This window comes from Corvus brachyrhynchos, unplaced genomic scaffold, assembly GCF_000691975.1.
Source record: "Corvus brachyrhynchos isolate BGI_N302 unplaced genomic scaffold, ASM69197v1 scaffold115, whole genome shotgun sequence".
NCBI classification, from domain to species: Eukaryota; Metazoa; Chordata; class Aves; order Passeriformes; family Corvidae; genus Corvus; species Corvus brachyrhynchos.
In genome coordinates this window covers 7872471-7892317 of record NW_008239553.1, presented here as the reverse complement: position 1 = coordinate 7892317, position 19847 = coordinate 7872471, and the positions used below count along the sequence as shown (strand labels likewise).

The 19847-nt window shown below is 43.9% G+C and overlaps 2 protein-coding genes across 3 annotated transcripts in view; one reads left to right on the top strand and one right to left on the bottom strand.

Moving 5' to 3' along the window:
* Nucleotides 1-5852: 5852 nt before the first annotated feature.
* On the top strand, nucleotides 5853-12597 carry PPP1R14D (protein phosphatase 1 regulatory inhibitor subunit 14D). Its single transcript, XM_008639455.2, has 4 exons — nucleotides 5853-6086; nucleotides 10204-10299; nucleotides 10485-10517; nucleotides 12529-12597. The coding sequence occupies exons 1-4, from the start codon at nucleotides 5904-5906 to the stop codon at nucleotides 12595-12597; spliced, it is 381 nt and encodes a 126-aa protein (XP_008637677.1). The 5' UTR covers nucleotides 5853-5903.
* ZFYVE19 (zinc finger FYVE-type containing 19) overlaps nucleotides 8946-19847 on the bottom strand; it is a 21325-nt gene continuing 10423 nt past the window's right edge. Inside the window, exons 9-11 of one of the 2 annotated variants that reach the window (XM_017742221.1) lie at nucleotides 19334-19476; nucleotides 17771-17938; nucleotides 8946-12945 (exon numbers count right to left, since the gene is read on the bottom strand). In XM_017742221.1, the coding sequence (XP_017597710.1) occupies nucleotides 17866-17938; nucleotides 19334-19476 (216 nt within the window). In that variant the 3' untranslated portion in view covers nucleotides 8946-12945; nucleotides 17771-17865. Of the gene's footprint in view, nucleotides 12946-16102; nucleotides 17939-19333; nucleotides 19477-19847 lie in introns of both variants that reach the window. The other variant, XM_017742220.1, reaches the window with a different exon arrangement.

Genomic DNA, 19847 nt, shown 5'->3' with positions numbered 1-19847 from the left:
CCCCCCAGCCTGTCCCACCGGCTGCTGCAGGCAAATCCATTCTGCTGTGTTTTACCTGGGAACCGCTCCGTGTGTAATTAACACTTGGGAGACAGGTTTGCTTGCTTGTTTTGTTGCATTTGCCTCAGGTTAAACCTCCTGGTGTGGTTTAGGGGTGAGATCCGGATGCAAGTGACGGCACAAAGATGTGGCAAAGGAAGGAGACAGGAAGGGATCTCATCAGGCTATGACTAACCACTGGTCCTGCGGAACAAAGCAGGAGAAAGGATGACACGCTGCTGAGTCCTCCTAAGAGCCATTTCCACTGCATCGAGGTAGCTTTGGGGAAGGGAGTTACAATGAGGGTATATTGTTTCTTTGTGGATGTTCTTGTCTACAGTTTCATGGCGCTGGTTTTTATTTTAATGTTGCTGGTCAAGGTAAACCCTTAAGGGCAGGAGCACTGGGAAAAGAAGAAGGGAAAACAGTGTCTAGACTGGTTACAGAATAAAGTATCATTTTTGTCCTGTCTGTGCTAGGCTTCTACAGGGAGATAGGTCAGGAAATGTGAAGCAAAGAATCTTCAATTTGCAGGAACAACAATAAACTTACAATTCCCACTGAAGTTCCCACAGACAACTTGATCTGTTCTTCATAGCACCTGTGAGTGGAATAGGATTTGTCATAGGGCTCCCTATAGACTCTCCTTCTCCATTACTTCCTACAGCAACTACATCCCCACAAATCTTCTTTCAACACCTTCAGGCCAGCTGCTAGTGCCTCCTGGGAAAGTCTGCTCTCCGCTCTGCTTGTAGATGGCAATTTCCCTGCAGGTGTGTGTACTACAGTCCCTGCAAATATAACTGTACCCTTTCAGGGCGACTGGGTCATAATAAACTTCTTGGTGCAAGAGCTGTACAGCCTCTGCAAGCCTAAAATGCTGAAAGCAGGCTGGAAAACAAGGAAGATCCCCTTCAACTACTCAGCCAGTGCTTTTCTTGTCTCCAACTCTACCATCCAAAGACTTGCTGAAACTTCTGTGCTACATGAAAACATTGATCATGGTATCAGTGCCTCAGGCCTCTTCCTCTAGGAAAAGAGCAGAGTTAATGAGGGAGAGCAATGAACAACATGGGTACGTTTTCAAAGATCCCCAAATAATTATTTTGGTATCTAATTCATGTTGTCAGCATGACTTAAGTATTCAAGGGGAAGGGGGTCTCTTTCCTCAGTGGAGATGCTTACTCATCCTGCTACCTCCAGGATGTCTGTGGATGGACACAGACAAGGAAAATTGGTGTGCCAAAGGAGTAGGTACAACTATTTCTCATTTACCCTTCTCAACTGCTGATGAGACATTAGCATTTTTGCTTTGCTTGACTGCCAGTAACAGAGGCCAGAGGGAGGGCAGGTGGGCAAGCCAGTTTGCCTGACCTCTTTATTCCTGAGACCTCTCTATTCTCTGAGACAGTGCCAAACAGTTCAATTTTGGGCCAATCAGTCAAAGTGGGAAATGTTTTCCTCTGGCATTTGCCATTATTCCTTCTCTGTGCCCTTTCAGTGCCTCATGAAAGGTGAGCCTGTCAGGAGAAAGGAGTAAGACTGATCACTGACACCTGGCTGAAGAATGTAGCGGCCCCTCAGCCTGTGTTGGTGGGAAGGTGGTAGTACTTCTCACATGAAGCTGGAGACTATATGAGCTGGAAATCGCAGTGTGCTTCCCTGAGTCTCCAGGAGCTTAGGGTGAGAGGTGATGTATTCTCCCTCTTCACACTAGAACCCTGGGCCTTTTTCGTTTCCATGCTTCCATGGAGACACTGAGAAATAAGGAAAGTGGATGATGGACATTGAGATGCTGAGTGTACTGGGGTTGCTCACTTAGGGCTCTGGATTTTTTAGATCTCCAGTGCTGGCTACATTCTCTTGTTGCACAGTATTTTTCTGTGCCTATTCCTGTTCCCAGGAAGGTCCAAAACCTCTTTACCTTGTGGTGTCACTGTAGTATTGATATAGTCACCTCTGCTGACTTCTCTGGTTTAATTTGTGTTAACTATCACGTTTGCAACCACAGGGAAAGGGATAATTTTCTAAAGCAGGTGGAGAGTGGCTTCTGCTGTCTTGAAGGGAAATGTTCCTCTCTCAGCTGGGACTCAAGGGAAAGGGGCCAACCTGGTTCTGTGGAAAGATGAGCTGAGGCCCTGCTGAATTATTAAGAACACACCACAGTCATCAGCTCAGGAAGAAAGAGAAAAGCACCAGCATAGGTCACAGGTGTGGGATGGAGATTACTAGCTTCAAGAACAGAGGAGTGTAACTGAATCTGACTCATGGCCTTGGATGCTCTGTTGCCTGGATCAGTGTCACAGCAGCTTGGCACTATGATGCCTGTGCTCATTGGTTTGGTGGCCCTTTCTGGCACCATAGAGAGTCATAGAAGTCCAGCTCCACAGTACTGAGTCCTCCCCTCCTTTCAGAGGCACCTCACTTTTAGGGTAGGCCTGGAGGATCAGCAACCCCAGGTCACCCACATGGAGATGGAGGCATAGTGTTTCTTTCAGTCTAACAATTCAAATGTGTTGGCCATGTTTAAACCCCCTTTATTCATCAACATAAATGATATGCAGATTTGCAGAGGATATGATCACAAGCAGCTATAGCAGGAGGTCCATTGGAGCTTACGTGTGCACAGCTCTTGTGAAAAAACAGGTTGTCTGATTAGATGACTTACTTGCCCAAGTATGTGTGTTCACTCCAGAAATTGTGGTCCAGGTTATATGCTTGAGGCTATAGGGAGAGATAACTAGGTTGAAAATAATATACCATCTCCCAGCCATGCCTGAGATCTCTGAGATCCTGTCCAAATAAAATGGTGAATGTCTTTCTGTCCCTTTGGCTACGTGAATCTGCTCTGATGCAAGCAAAGGACAGGATGGGGTGAGGCACTGCAAAGGAAGTCTTGAAGCTGCTTCTTGTTTGGTGGCAGCTGGCATTTACTAGCACTGGCAGGTGGCTGGTGCACCTGTAGGAGATGCTGCCTCATTCAAGGGGACAATATCCCTTATCTTGAATGAGGCACCCAGTCCTGTGCCTGCAGGAACTTCTACCACACCCTCGAGGACGGATCTTGCCCTGGATTTGCTTCTTCCTCTTTCTTTAATCATAGATTAAAATAGTTTATTACTGGAGGAGGCCTGCTTCATCAGTAAACATTTGTTTCTATGTTGCCACCTTCTTATTACAAAGAATTCATGACAAGGCTGATATAAGCCAAAGCAGTATGATGAACATCCTGTAATCTGGCTCATTTTGGCTTACAGCTTTCCTGAGAGGGCCTCTGACATCATCCTCTGAACGTCTTGTTCAGCTATAGGGTGGCACTGATCGAGCAGCACGAAGGCACAAGGGGCTCATGCCCCTTTTTTGTTACTTTGTGGATAGAGTACAGGCCATGGCGTGACTCTGTTACTCAGAGTACAGCCCTGTGGACCTCTTCAGATGTGGCATCTCAGCTCAAGTGAGGTCACAACTCAACAGTGGTTCAAGCTGTTTGAAGAGCTACTAGAGCAGGTTATGTTCCCTTTTCCCTCATTCTCACAGCTCTCTGTAACTTCTGGATCCTCTGCTTCATAAATTCAGCCATGATGGCAGAATATTAACAGGGCAAAGCCCGTCTTTCATGTAGAGCTTAACTAAACTGCTGAATAGAGTGCACCAGAGTCAGCACAGGGCATGGAAGGGAGGGGCTTCCCTGCCAGCCCTTCAGCCACTGCAGATATTGGGAGTGACTCAGTGATAACAGATAACTTCTCCTTTAAGTCTGGTCCTCTTTCTCTAGTCTTAATGCCAATTCTTTGTAGATTCTTGGGACCAAAGAAGTACAGTTTTCCCCCTGTTTTCCTCGTTCAAATATGTCAGTCTTTGAACATGAAAATAGAGCACTTCTATTTGGAGACGAGAACTTGTCACCTGAGTGTGTGTCCTTTGGTCCAGACTTACCTTGTGAATGTCTGCCCATTTTAGGCCATATTAACCTTTGAAAAGTCAATAGCTGTAAAGGCATTATAAGAAGTTCAATGGGTTTTGCCAGGTTTCCATTAGTTAAGAATCTCTGAAGAATCTGCAGTCACTGAGTATGCAATGAGCCTCTCAACACAGATTTTTCTGTGTAACTTTGATCAAAGTAAGGAAGTTTTAGGAGTGAGATTAGAGGGAGGATACAGCCAAGCAGTGAGGAAAAATGGGTAAAGCTGCTAAAATTAAAAAGCTGACAGTTATCTTCTGATAGGCTGTCAGAAAAACAGAGGAGATAATATCAGTTTCAGGTATACCTTAATACTTCATTCTTCACGTATGTGAAAGCAAGTTGCAGAATTTCCCATCTGAAAATGATTTTTTTTTTTCCCCTCACATGAAGGATGAAAAGAGGGGCTGTAATGGCCCTGCTGTTTTTTCTACCACCCTGTGTACAAGATGTTGCTGGCTGGCTGTACCCCCATCCCTCTGGGGACAGAACTGTGGTGGGGGACTGGGCAAGCTTTCCAGAGACCAGCTCCTCTGCAGACTGCCTCATGCTGCCTGGCAGCACCTTTCAGTGGGAAAAGGATTGGTTGGTTGCTTTTTCTTTGGCTTATCTAGCTCTTCGCCTCCAAACAGGAAATACCTTGGCTCCTGGAAGCAGAGGCTTACTTGCTTTTTCCACATGAATCATGAGACTGGGGGTGTTTGATCTGCTTCATGGTGGAGGGTCTCAGCTGGTTTGTCCATGAGGTGGGGCAGCTCCCTGGGTGGGCTGCTGGAGGGCTCTGGGAACAGCTGAATAAAGAGGTGTGACAGTGTCCTGGCACCCTGTAAACACAGCCAGCCTGATTTATGTTCCTCTGAACTGCACTGCTCACACATATCCTTCTAAATGGTATAGGGCAATAATGCTGCAGACCTTTAACCAGTTAGGAATGAACTGCAAGCCAAGCATTGATAATATAGAGTCTGATAGCAGTTTATGATGCCTCAGCAGGTACACCTGTTTACCACGAATACTTTTCTGTGGGAAGGAGGTGGTGCTATATCCCTAGTTAAGCCTTCCCTCGCAGTGCCATCACATCAAATACTGTAATTTTTAGCTAATATGAGCACAGATATTTTCTTTTATCCTGGAGGTTCCTTGCTCAAATAATTTCAAATTCGTGTCACTGGGATTTCTACAGAAATTTTTGAGAGAGCTGGAGAAAACCTACAGAATGCAGAACGAGAAATGTATCTGCTGAGCCCAGCTTTGGGTTGCAGTGTCATTTCCTGACCTACTGCTGTAAAATAGTGGATGAACTGCCTGATTCCACACAGCTTCTTATCTGTGCTGGGTCCAGTGCTTTAGCTGGAAAATGCCAAATATACCATCTCAATGGGAGCTAAACTCTGTAGCTGCATGCAGTTTACTGAGTATGAACTGCAGCAGGATTCAATGCATTATGTATGGATCAGCCCTCTGGAATTGCACATGCATGTAAGCTATGCCTGTAGGAAAACTGTAATTTAAAACCTCCATCTTCCCCACCTCTTGGAGCTGACTTGTGTTAAATATTAACAAACATGGTTCATCAATTCCCTGGTTCACTTGGCTTCTTTTAACAACAGATGTTATTACAACAGCTCTGCCTGCCTCCCTGCTCCTGTCAGCACATCTGATGGTGAAACTCAAGAATCTGTGGCTGTAACTCTGCCTGCAGAGCCTCGCTGCTGCCCCAGCCCTGTAGCCACCCCCAACTCTCTCCCTGGGATCACCAATGCCTTCCACCTTTGGTGCCTGTAACTAGCTTGTGCTGGGAGACACTGGTTGCAGAGAGGCTTCAGTTAAAGGAGACAGAGAAAAGGTGTGAGGGAGCCCAGAGGAACGTGAGTTCCTGCTGTCAGAGGAGGAGGTGGTGAGGATGGCCAGCAACTCCAGTGCTCTGCCCCGGGTGACTTTCCAGACGCCAGAGAAACCTGGGGAGGAATCATCACACAGGAAACTGGGCAAGTTGACCATAAAGTACAACCGCAAAGACCTACAGCGCTGGCTAGACCTGGAGGAATGGATCAATGCCCAGCTGCAGGAGCTGTACCGATGCCGGGTGAGTAGCTACGGCAAACCAGCCCCTTCCTTGTCAGGTGAATGGGTCTAGAGGCCCTGTGTGCTGGGACAGAGGTTTGCTGGCTCTGCCTCACTGGAAATAGTTCCTCATCACCAACTTTCAGCAGGTATCTCCATGCCCCCTCTGCAGCACTCTCTGACTGGTGTGTCGGCAGGCAGGGAAGCTTGCACTGATGCAATCCAGCTGGCTTTGAGTGGCTGGTGTTGCACCCACTGAGGGGGTGTAGCTATTGCTCAGCATGAGTAGCACAACCTAGAGAGATGTATAAACCCAGGATGCTTCTTGTTGCTGAACTACTTGTGGTGAGTGGCTTTGCAGTGAGCAGTATCCAAGCTAGCTGGGTTAGAGTGATCAGTGTATCCCTGTTCCTCTTTGATGCAGCAGTGAGGGTCTACCAGCTGTTGGAATGAGACACTTCAGAATGTGCTGTATCTGTAACTGCAGTGTCTGGACTCACTGCTGGCAGCAGGGAATGGAAAAAAACCTCTTTGCTCAAATGTAGAGGTCTTATGCCTTCATCTTCACCAATCCCCAGTGCAGTCTCCCTTGCCTGAGCTTCCCTTTGCACCAGTAACAGTCCCTCCCAAATTCTTCCTGCCTGCCTGAGAGCTGCCCCAGTAGGAAAGATCCAGGAGTGCCTACATCCAATACCTGAATGGTACACGTCTTTACTTCAGCTGTTGCATTTTTTCACTGGGTTAGTGACATTCAAGTTCCAGAACTGCCCAGGAATACTGAAATTTTAACCCTGTACTATACATTCTACTCATATATTGTCCTTAGATGCATGACACTTATGCTGGGTGCTTTCAGAAGCAATAGTGCTCTTCTGTGTTTGACACAATCCTTTGGACTGTGGTACAGTAAAAGATTAAAGGCTTTCTGCATTGTACATCATGATCTTAAACCCATTTAAATAGCTTGACTAAGGGTTTTGTTTTTCTCTCTAGAGCAGTGGCTGATACAGTAAGAGAACACAGCTTTCCTGACTCACAGAGCATCTCCATCAGTCCATCTTCAACAGATGACACAGATGGGTTTAACAAATTGTGTAAAACAGCTTATTTATGTCCTGGATGGGGATGGACTAAATGAACTGCCAAGCCCTCTCTGTCCTGTTCTCCGTATTTGCACCCCAGCGCAGTGTTAAGCACACTTTTGAGATACAAGGAAATAACAGCTGATGATTGCTTAGAGTCTTCCGCTCTGAGCATCAGCAGTTTCAAATTGCAATCCACAGTGGAAGTGGACATGTTAGAACAGCCCAGGAAAGGTGGGTCTTGTGCCACATTGCCATGATGGTACAGAGAAATTTTTGCCTGCCCAGGCTGATTTTCTGGGCCTGAGAGCTATAGAATGATGTCACCTCCACTGCTGAAGACCCAGACTTCAGGAACTGCTTCTGAGCCTGTCCTTATTATTGTTGTTGCTGTTGTTTTTTATTATTATAATCATTATTATCATCATTTTCTGTGAGACTGTTACCTATTTGGTATTTGTGGGAATGCACCAGATTCTCATGCGATGTTGAGAGATAAAAATAGTTCATTTCTGTTTCAATTTATGCCTTATGCAAAGAGCAGGCAGAAAACAAATATGGAGAAAAGGGTCCTTCCTTCTGCTGCAAATGCATGGCTCCTCTGAAAATGAGTATATTACTGCTTCTGTTCTGTTAATTAACTTTCTTAGATTTCCCAAACATAGCTTGTTTAGTAAAAATGACTAATCTCTTCAAGTTAGTTGTGGATTTCCAGCTGTTATCTACAGCTTATAAAATGATAGTAATAAATTCTCAGCTGTATTTTAGGCCTCTTGATAATGCATTATGAAACATTATACAGTGTACATGGGAACAGAAGGTATCAGCAGACCCAGTCAGGCAGGTGAAATGCAGTGTGTCTGCAAAGTGCTAGTGTGGTAGTCCCTGTGAGTGAAGGCTGCTCAAAAGAGTGGCAGTGACAATATTGCTTCCCAACCATGCCTGCACTGGCATTTAAGGGACTGTCCCTGGAGTTGGTAGCTCAGTTCAGAGATTCCTTTGCTTGACTGTTGAGGTTTGCCAGAGATAAGCAGGGAGAATGGCTGCTGCTTTGATGAACAGAACATCTTGCCCTTTGGAGAATTACTGGATTTTTGGCACTTTTTTTCTGAGACACACAAGAAGCACTTGGTATGACCAATAACATGACCCAAGATGGGGCTCCCCATGTGCTACTCTTACTTGCTGAAGTCGACAGAGATAGACCTTTACACTTGTAAAGGTGTCAGAAAAACAAGTCAGGTTACGTTATCACTTCTGTTTTTCAGAGAATTAAGAGCTGTTTACTGTCATCAGAGTAGCTGCCCAAAGGGGATATTTTTTTCCCTACTGCAAAATCCCAGCAGGCACAAGTGAGAAACCCAGCCATGCCCTTAAAGGAACAGATTGCCAGTGGATTGCCTGTGCTAGTATCTCTTCAGCACAACAGATTTCCCTGGTTCCTGATATATTCAGGCCAGCATAAGAGATTTGCTACAAGGAACTACATATCATAATGCTGTGCCAGGTCAGGGACTGTTAATAGGATCTCTTCAAATACATACATGTGCCACAGTAAATTACTTGTAATCACCCTGGTGTCCAGCATGTCCAGCAGGTCATCCTGCTCTCCTCTGTGCATTGTGACAAGACTATTTAGTTGCCCTGCTTCTTTGGGATTCCTTGGATTCATCAACTTCCATCACATTGTCTCTTTGTTACCTCTTACTTTGCTCCAGATGCCCTTGGCATTGCAATGTTCCTTGGTGTCTTCCAGAGATTCAAATGCCAGCAAGGTTATTTCAAACATCACCTCCTGATAAAGGGAATGCTATGATGTTTACTGTCATGAGGCTTTTTTGCAACAAAACTAAGACTCTGTGATTTTCAAGATGATTCCTTGCCTATGGAAGCCAGAACAGCATCCACACTAGGACTAAAAAGCCACAGGGATTTCGTACCATATCTCACCCTCCCAGCCTACTTAGCTTCTTAACCAGAGATAAAGTCAGACTGGATCAACACCTGTTTTCTAAACAGTCACATGAAAACTATTAATTTTAAGAAGAAACACTGTGTGGGTCACAGTGGAATATATTTAACTCTGGTTTCTTATTTATTGTTAAGTCACCTGTGTATCAAAGCTAAACAAAGGCTTTCTACTTCCTCTCTGGCATGGTACCAGTGACTGCTTGGGAGAAGTTTCTTTTTTTCCTGTAAGTATTGTTTTTATTGTTTAATGTTTTACATACACAGCCATAAATGCCACAACCTGGCAATCAGGTACTGTGCTGTTCACCCAGTAACCTTATTCTGCTGATTACTATGCCAAAATATCACTAGTGTTGCATTGTGAAAGATCCATTTTGTAAGTACACTGGAAAAACACAGCCTGCTTTCCTTGTAGAGATTTGTGAAGCTAAAATGTGCCTGTGATCAACTTTACAAATGTTTCCAACTAACACCCCCATGGAGTACAAGACTGTTGCTCCAGTCACTAAAACTTGGGGTCCCTCTTACATTAAAGGAGACTATCATATCCCTCTCATGTTTGTTAGAGAAAGCTGGCAAAATATTGTTAGGTCTTTCAACAGTGTAATTGTTTTTCTCTCCATTACTGCAAAAAGCCTTAGTATAAATGCAAAGTATGTGAATGCAATTAGCATAAAAGCATAAAATCTCCTTCTATTATTTAAGCCTCTCTAAGATTAAGCCTGGTGGGGTTCTGTTTGGTGAACTCTTCGTAGAGGAAGGGTGTCACAGGCTGGTGTACATGGCACTGCAGTTTGATATCCTTGAAATGGTCTTCCAGTGATGGGTGATGATCCCTGAGTGTAGTGGTTGGAAAAGATGAAGAATATGTACATCAGGATGTGTGGCTGTAGCAGACACCACAGACGGGCTGGAATCCATGCCCTCATTATAAGAACCTCCCTTTTTTGAGATGATTTATATCTTGACCTCAATTTTGCAGCATAGTTTTATTGTAACTCAGCTGCTTAGATCTTTAAAGATGGTCTCTAGAGTTCTCAGATGTTTGAAGGTTAATTAACTCTGGTGGGTTTTTTTTCTTTTTAGCTAAGGGAGGAAACAGAGGCAGCAGCTCCTGAACCACAAATTGATCTTGAAGATCTCCTGGAGGTCCCTAATGAAGAACAGAAATTAAAACTACAGGTCAGATAGAGGGATTTGGTGACTTTAAGTTAGGGACATTTTCTTCATAAAGACTAGTGGCATGTGCAGTAGAGAATAGGTGTTTGCAGTGTTGCATGCTGCTTTCTTGTGCCTTCCTTTTTGCAGGGAGGGGAGAATTAGATCAATTCATAAAAAACTAAAATGACAACTCCTTGTTTTTTCAGGAAATCCTCCATGAATGCTCCAGCCCCACAGAGGTGAGTGAAGCACGGTACATATTTACATGTATACATGTTATACTACTCTGTTACAGTGTCTTTGCTGCTGCTTGGCTGAGGAGCCAAGACACTACTGTGCTGCAGATTTGTTTAATCATAATGGGAGGTGTTTGCCACTTTATTCTGTGATTGTAAAATTACATATAAATGCACATGGATGAGCTGAAGGCAGAGCATGGAGCAAGTAAGGAACTATGCTTTACAATCAGAGGAAGCTCTTTCCATGCTTTGGACATCCTAAGCTGATCAGTCTGAGCTGCTATTTGATCCTCAGTGTAGAAAAGCCATAGACAGTTACATAGCTCACATAATTTTTTACACTGTTAACTAAATGCATTCTTAGCTTAAAACACTCTAGGATTATAAGTGACAAGAATGTAGAATGGCCCATAGGTTGTACTGAGCAGATAATTGCTGAGCAGTAGCCATGTAGGTTAGTTTTACGCAGGGCTTTTTTTTCCCCCCCATGCGAACTTTACAAGTTTTGACTTTGAATTAGACAGTTAAATCACAATTTAGTCCAGAGGACTGGAGGCAATATTGTGTGCATGCACCACGCAGGGATTGCCTTTGCTGCACTGTACATCTGTGCAAAATGGGGTCCCCATCACTGCTTCAGCCACATGCACTGCATGTGAACACTCTGCTTGCACACCATCCATCAGACTCCACGTGTTGTCAAGCTGATGTGGCTGTGCAGTGACGAACAAACAGAACATGAGATGAATGCATGACTATCACTGAAGTTAAACTGGGCTGTAGCAATCATTACAGATACTCTCCTAGCAGGAGTTTCAACAAAGCTGGCAGTATAGAAATAGTTTTCAGAGTGTCTGAATGTCAGATCTAAGGCAAGAATCCCACATTCCCAGAGTGACAACTGAAGAGAGTTTGCTCTGCGAAGTCATAAGCCATGAAAGTGTCTTGTGGACAGCACAGTACCTGCTGAATACAGATATTGTATACAGAATTGCTGCCCCATTGGCAAAAACATGTACTTTCACCCTGGGGATCTTGAATCCAGTCCCCTTGAAAGATCACAGCAACCTAAATGGAGAAAGTAGACAAGAAACTGAAAGGACTGACTGAAAAGGAATTTATGATCCTAGGCATTTACTTCCAGAGCATGTTGTGGCAACCTCTGATCACCTAAATGAGGAAGCTGGGCTTCCACACAGTACAAATGGTAACAAGCAGCAATACTTCCAGTGACCTTGCCTAATTACAAGAACATGAAGCTATGTCTTTGGGTAAGAAAGGCTGCACACTTCTTCATGGTGATGTTACTTGCCATGCAGAGGGTAAAGTTTGCACTAGTCACATTGCCTTCTGCTTGGAATAACCAGATAGGCCAGTTTAGTTCATAGTCCTTGGCTGTGTCAGCAAAGTATTCAGGGTTTATCTCCATTAACTGCTCATCTATCTGCTCTGCCTGTCCTCAACCCCTATTCAATGTTATCATTAGTCCTACGTGTTTTGCTCCACCTCTTCTCTGCCAGCCACTTCCTTGTAGAACTGGCACAGCTCCAGGATGGTTTGCAATCCACAACATGGAGCTTTACTGGCTCAACAAGAGGGACAGCTTGCTTTGCCCTAGATTGGGAGGGCAGCAGAAGTGGGCAGGAGGTTATGGTGGCAACAGGAAGCAGTGGAATCTAAAAGAGAACAATAGCATCCTGAGGTCATCTCATGGTGGGAAAAGCAGGTATCTGGGATGAAGAGGGGCAGGCTAGCTCCTGAGGAGAAAGTAAACATGGCTATTCCAAGGGGAGAGAGGGGAAGGGAAGTAGAGGAGCTTTTAGACCCTTCTCATCCCTCACAAGTTCTTCTTTCCTAAGCTAAAAGATAGATTTACTCAATATACATCAAAATTCTGTCTTCTGCTCAATGTGAGGGTGAATGTGGGAATGATGGAAACACCATAGTACTCTTTGGGCTAGTGAGTGCTGTCATTAATATGACATCCTTCTTGAACCAATTCTTATTGTAGGACTTCATTACGGAATTGCTTAGTCGATTGAGAGGTCTCCGGAGAGTCACCAATCCTCAGAAGAAATGACCTTGCTCACATGGAACACCCAGCTTTGGTTACAAGGAAACATGTATCTTCCTCACAAAAACCAGGACCAGCGACAGAACTTCTGAATATGTTTAGGACTTACTGTTATTGAGAAACATCATCAAGTTTGTGAACTTTGTACCAGTGGTTTGAAGTCTCCACTCCTTCCAGATCTACACACACAGCAGGGACCTAGACTGGACATTTTCCTGATTCTTAAAGAGTGTGTTAACCTGAGGAATAGGACAAGATGTCCCTCCTTTAGATTCTTCTAGGAAATTCCATGCTGGTCAAGGAGCACTGAATACAGTTCTCAGGAGCTCATCAAGACTTCTTTTTTTCCGTCCACTGCAAGGAAAACAAGGCATTGGTTAGCACTAATTCATCACCATGGAAAATCAGCCACTGTTAAGATGCACCTCATTTCAGTCTGGCAGGGACCCAACTGTGATGTCCTGCCTGTTACTGCTGTACCTGATGCTACAGCTTTGCACATACTTTCTAAGTCTCACTAAGCCTCTGTTTTTTATGAAGGTTGGACAGAAAATATACAGCAGGATGGAAGGAAAATTTTTGAGTGCACCTGGTCTTCTTAAGGCGAAATTTGTGAAACAGCTGCTAAGACTAATGGCTAATTTTTTTTCCTTTTTGTGGAATTTAGGACTTAAGATTTAGAAGCCTTTTCTAAAGGAACAAGGTCTGGGAATGATTTTTCTCCTAGTTTAAAGAGATGTTGGAAAAATACTTATTTTATATTAAAACAGAGAAAAACAGCCATGCACTGCCTGCTTCTGCTCTCTCTTTAGATACTAAAGAAACACTGAAGCAAAAAAAATACCTGCTCCCAACTTCCCTTCAGGGAGCATCTTGAAGCAAGTCTTTTGTAGACAGGTTGGTCTCACAAATGAGCAGGGAAGTAGGACACAGTATCTCACTGCACAAACTCTTCTGGCTACAACTAATGTTTGCCTGGAAAAACACAGAGGAAACTACATCCAGCCTCTCAGCAAGTCAGTAACCTGACACATGTGCCTAGGAAATAAGACAGCAAATGGAGGCTGATTGCTTAGGCAGAGCACTCTCACATTATGCCCTGTCCCTATGCTGATGCCTGTCTCCAAACACAAGAGATGAGTCTGAGTCACATCCACAGGGGCTCCTATGGAGCAGTACGTTCAAGGCCAGCTTTTGTGTACATCTTTTGTTTGTTTGGTAAGCCAGGGGCAGAAGGGATCAACTATGGAACCAGAGGGACGTGCAGGTTAGCTAACAAAGACAAGGATTCTTGGGCTGGACCAGTAATATCTTAAATGCATTAGTCTTTCCATCTTTATCAGTAGCAGAGTGATGACTATTATCTTGTTCTTCCCTCCTATTTTTCAGATGTCAGTGAACAAACTGTGGGTTGTGTCCTTAGAGAGGACAAAATCCAAGCTGCAGTAACAACTGTAAGGGCCTGCTTCCTTTCACGTGCTGCTCTTGTATCTGACTGGAAGCTGGCAAGCCGTGGAGCTCATGTCTTGTTCTAAGGCTGCTCCAAGATGTCCTAAGCCTCACCCACTAGGCTGGAGAAATGATCTTTCTTTATCAGATCCAATATATATGTATGGTAGTCCTGGGAACATGCTTGTTGGCTTAAACAGGGGCTAGTGGGACATGCCTACCCTCTTGCAATCTCAACTTCATAAGTAAAATAACAACAAAAAAATTAAATCCAGAGCTGCAATGGTTGCAGATCTGGCACTGCTTATGGATGACACCTGCTAAGACTCATGTATCACACCCCTTGAGAAAGGGGATCAGCATATTGACAAAAAGCTCCGAGCACTGTTAAAAACAGACTAGCATCAAACAGAAGTTCAGGTGGAAGATCTAGGTGGACAGGCCATGAGCAAAGTGTCCTAGAGATGCAATTAGCTACAGCACAGTAGTATAGGAGTCCACATTACTTACATACCCTACCAACAGGCTTTGTTTTATTCTGCTGAGCTGCAACAGCACAAAGACATGACATGCTTCTCCTCTGGCCCAAAAGAAATATTTTCTTCCCCCTAGGCATTGTTCTGTATTTCCTCAATATGGAGTGATGCAAAAAGAATTTTTGTCTATGCTTTAAGGTAGACATTGTTAGAACCAAAGAAAAAGCAGGTACTGAAAACTCTGTTAGACAGAAGTTGTCTCTGTGCTTATTCTGCAAGTAGCAGGAAAGGAGTAAGCTGCAGACCCTATCATGTGCAGTTGGTTCTGACACGTAAGGAATTCTGACACATAAGGAATTCTCATAATACGTGAGAGCACTTCAACTGAGCACAGTGAGACCAGGGGAGCAAGGCAACGTGGTAGATGATTTCTCAGCTCACTGGTGCAAAAGAAAAAGCAACATAAGGCAATCAGAGCAACTTCTTTTTTGTTTAGTTCTAAAACAGTAGTAACTCATACTTGGTTTTATTTACATTTTGGGTGTTCTCACCCTAGACCACAAGGATAGATTAAAATCAATGCTTGAAAAAAATTTTTTACAAACATCTTCCAGTTAACTTTGCTGTTTCTCAGCACCACCACTAGCGTAAGTATGTAGATACTATCTAAGAATGTTGCTTTAAAGGTACTTTGCCCTCTTGATTATATCAAGATAACTCAATGTATGAAAGTTCATGTGCTTTTCTAATTTGAATTCTTGTTGAAGTGGAGCCTACATTTGATAGTTCACATACAAAACATTTTGAGAGGGAAAGAAAATCTCATTGTCCCTCGTGACTTGCTACAAAGACAAGAGCAAACAAGCTGAATCTCTTTCTGGAAGATGCCAAGCTGTCTTCTGTCCTTGAACAGCTGAATGAAGTTGATCTGGTCTGTCAGGAATTGATTACCAGTATCTTTGTTTACCAGCACCTTTTCAAAGACAAGGATAGGGAGTAAGCACACAGCTAACAGTGCACTGCCCACTTAAAGGTCATGCAGCATTCCTCTTTCACAACACAGATTCAGCTAGGTGTGCTTCCTGCAGACAGCTATCTGGATACCCCTCTGCCCCTCCTACATGTTCACTGAGGCAGCAGCTACAGTGGGAATGGCTCTTCAGGGGAAAGTGATTGGGCTACTACTAAAATGGCCCATTACATGCAGAAAGTGCAGCAGCCACAAAAATGTCCATTAGTGGTGCAGGGAAAGCAGCAGCATGTGTCTGTATGACTGAAGAGACTCTTCCATGTATGACTAAGTTCTATTTCAGGTAATGGGTTGGGTGCATTTCTGGATTCCTTGGGATGGCCCCACAGAAACCAATCTGGGAATCTAAATAAACTGCTTCCGACTGCAACCTGCTCCATCACTACTGATGTGAACAGGGCAGGGCTTACATGACAGAGGCTGCCTAACTGCAAGGGAGCTCAAAGTTTGGTTGTGGCTGATGAAGCATTCAAAATGTTGCAAGTATCACACCAACTCATATTAAGATATTAAAAAAACCAGAAGCTGTAAATCAAGAAATAAAATTACTACTAACTGCTTGGAGAAGACACAGGCTGAAGCCCAAAGCAGTGGATCAGTCTTAGGAGAGAAATAAGAACAGAGAGTTGCACCTTCCCCTGTATATGTAAAACATAAAGGATTTAACCTCAGACAGAACTGGGTTGTCTTACTATCAGACTAATCACCCATGTCAAATAGCAATGAAAAAGTGTCAGTCCTATGATAACATAAAGAAAGAGCAGCATTTTGTTTTTGTTTTTAAGACTGCAAGCTCTTCAGAGCTGTAACTTACTTAAATTTTGTGTAACACAGGGTTAATTGTGAGCTCTTGCATCAGAACAACTCAAGTAGTTTTCCCATCTACCTGTCTCAAAGAGACAGTCATTGGTGAAGCAAAGACTGCCAGGAGAAAGAAGATCTCCACAGAAGTCAGGTTTTGCCACCCCTTCCTAAGAAAAGGTTTTGATGGCACTGCTGCATACGCTTGCCATTTTTACTGTGTATTACTATTCTACATTGTTTGAATCAGGTTTCTGTTGAAAAGCCTGATCCAGAGCAGCACGTTAGCAGAAACCCACCTTCAACAGTGGTTTAATTCATTTGCTGTCCTCTGACCAGAGGTGACAGAGATGCAGGCAAACACTGTTTCATCACTTCACCTCTGAGGCAGTGACCTTAAGCACAGGGGCAAGGCAGACAGCTGGGAGTGGCAGTGTCAAACCAGACAGGCAAGATTCATTGGAAATTCCCTGTCAAGGGCAAATCCTTTATTTTGTTGCAATTGGAATTTGCCAACCTTAGAGAGCTCTCTCAAAAGTCACATTGTTTGGAAAGAGGTCATCCTGATGGAATAACAGAGCCTGTTTACAGTAAATTTAGCTGGGTGTTCTAGGCACTTGCAAGTGCCACTTGCATCTGAATTGTTTGCCAGGAGGGATATGGACATATGCAACTGAGCTTCTCTCATAACCAGAGAATGAGCATCACACAGGTGACATTTTAACCCTACTGGGGACCAAATAATAAACAAAATCAAATCCTGCTTTCAGACTAATACACAACTGTTACAGACTGACATGTTGCTCTTACAGACCACGTGACCTTGGCACAGCCACTGCAGGCCACAGCACTGTATCAGCAGCAGATTACCTTTTTAAAGGATCCTTCCTTTCAAGTCAGTGAGCAACACTGCCCTGCATCTTTTCCAGACACGCCACAGGAACCTTTTTGATGACTTCACTATTCTTCATTTCTTTCTTTTTCTAACATACCATTGTAAGAAAGCAACACTTTGTAAAGGGCTATAAGGCATTTTCAGGAGAGACTTTAACCACAGGCCTCTGTAAATAATTTTTATTATGCTTTGTAAGTTCTCATCACACACGTGATCACAATGCAGACATTTTTCTCAGTGCAAAGTGCTTTGCTGCCTGTTGAACCAGTGTATAAGCTGTTAGTAAAAGCAGGAGGTTATTTATCAGCCAGTCAGTACTGCCTTAAACACACATCTTTACTGCTACCCACATTGCTTTACCATCTGTATTTATGGACTTGTATCCACCTCCTCATACCAAATCCTCAATTATCCCCGAGCATGCACAGCAAACCCTGCACTTCTCAGGTATACTTGTGAAGACAAAGTCACATGCCCTCCAAGCCTCTCTCAGATTACAGCACATCCTTTAACTGTCCAAAACATCACCCGTTTTGGCTGCAAATCCACTTGGATTCTTCCCATCTGGCCGGCTCCTCCGTTTTCCCATTCTGCAGCTCCTTTTCTGCCCATGAAGAGTGTGATCACTTCTGTTTGCAAGGAAGATGATAGCGGGAGGTGCGGTGGTCCTTCAGGTCAAACTCCTCATGGCCTTCCCTAAGAAGCAAATACAAAGAGCAGTCAGAAGTAAACACCCAGGCCAAGAACCCACCCTTAGCCACTGCACAAGGTATCTCCCAGCAGCCCTTAACCAGAAACTTATCCCAAGGGTTGGCTGTGAGGACCCACCTGGTACCCATGTGGACTAACTACCTAAGATATTCGCTTGTAACAGACATTTCTGAGGTGCTTTATGGGAAGGTCTGCTCATCCTTGGCAGCTGGTTTTGAAAATGACAACAGGTCCTTCTGTTTCTCTCCCTCTTGAACAGATTCATGTAACTAATGGTTCATCTTCAGCACTATGTCTGTGATTCCAGGGACATTAGCAACTGTGCCAATAGACAAAATTACAGTCTCCTCCAGAAAACTCTGGGAAATAACTGAAAATAATGCAGTGTATTAGCAGCTGTCTTAACCACACTCAGGAGCAGGCAGTGTTGAGTAAGACACAAGCCTGCATCTGCAGCTGCTACACTCACCTGCCGGCCTGTTAAATCTGCTTTTCCTGATGTTTGCTGTCAGATACTTTGGTTTGGATGCTTTGTTTTTAATAATCTAACACTCCCAATCATATGTTTTCTTAACATTTACATATGGTTTTCCCCCACTTCATTGGTATTTCTCTACAACAGGAAACGTGAGAATATGCACAAAAGCATCTCTTATTACCCCAACCACATTTTTAGCAACCTGCTGTCTTAATGTCATCCAGCACTAATCTGAGAACCCAGCCAACTACCCAATACTTTTGAGGCATGAGAAAAGAGAAATCACACAACCTGTTAGGAAGAACTTTGTATGCAGAGGAATTAACCCTCCAAATCTGAGACATGAAAATTTTGTCAAAAATCAAGCTACACTTGTTTAAGAACCAAGACTACAGCTGCTGTAAAGTCTTGGAAAGGCCTGACTGGTGAAAAAAGATTCACATATACATATTTCAACAAAGATTTTTTTAATATGATTTAAGACTGCAAAATCTCAACCTAAGAAAAGCTTCAGGAATTTATACTATCTGATCTCCCCCTTTAAGGGAATTCAGCCCAGGTCATCCATCAATGGCATTAACAAGCCATAGGAGTCACTGAACAATGGTCTCATTTATCCCATCCCACGGATTGCAGCACATCAGCTGCTCCAGAGAACACTCAGACAATGTGCCCAAACATGCACTGAAGCATTTCTGCCTAGGACCAGTTTAGTCTCTGAAGCCTGGGACAACTACTGATCACACAAAGTATTTTTGTAACAACTAGCATTCAGCTCAAATCTGGATTCCTCAAATCTTGCCTCCTACTGCCTGTTTTTTTGCCCAATGAGAAAAACAAACAAAAGGGGCCAAGCTTACCTTTGACCCACCTCTCAGACCCAGAGGAATTGCAAGACTCACCAAAAACAGCGCTGGCAGTAGAGGTCTCCGTCACAGCCATGGCAGCGCAAAGTGGCATCTTCGTTGCAGATGCAGCACCAGGGTAACTCATCCTCATCACTATCATCTGCCCTTGCAAGAACTGGGGTGGTTGGAGTGTGGCTCTAATTCACACAGAAAACAAGAGACAGTTCAAACCCCAGCACAGACAATAAAGGACTTTAACTGTAATGCATGATGGCCACAGTGACCTGTCCCACGGTCCATAGTTTACTCCCTGTTGATCGTAAGCCTGTGACAGGAACTTGCCCAGAGCACAGGGACAGGCTCCATAAGCATCTAGATTGTTAAATGAAAACCCAAAGTAGTTGCTAGAATTTGAGTTTGTATCTATGTTGCTTGGAACGTAAACAGGTATTCAGCCTCATTTAGTGTCTGCAGTGACACCCACATTGTGTGTGCTGTGCTAAGGGCATGGAGCCCACATCTTCTGGCAGGCACTACCAACAATACCATGTGACAGACAATTCCTGCT

Coding starts and splice junctions, on each gene's coding strand:
- PPP1R14D (XM_008639455.2), top strand. CDS start 5,904: ATGGCCAGCAACTCCAGTGCTCTGCCCCGGGTGACTTTCCAGACGCCA. Junction 10,300..10,484: donor AACAGAAATTAAAACTACAG/GTCAGATAGAGG, acceptor TTGTTTTTTCAG/GAAATCCTCCATGAATGCTC. Junction 10,518..12,528: donor AATGCTCCAGCCCCACAGAG/GTGAGTGAAGCA, acceptor TTCTTATTGTAG/GACTTCATTACGGAATTGCT.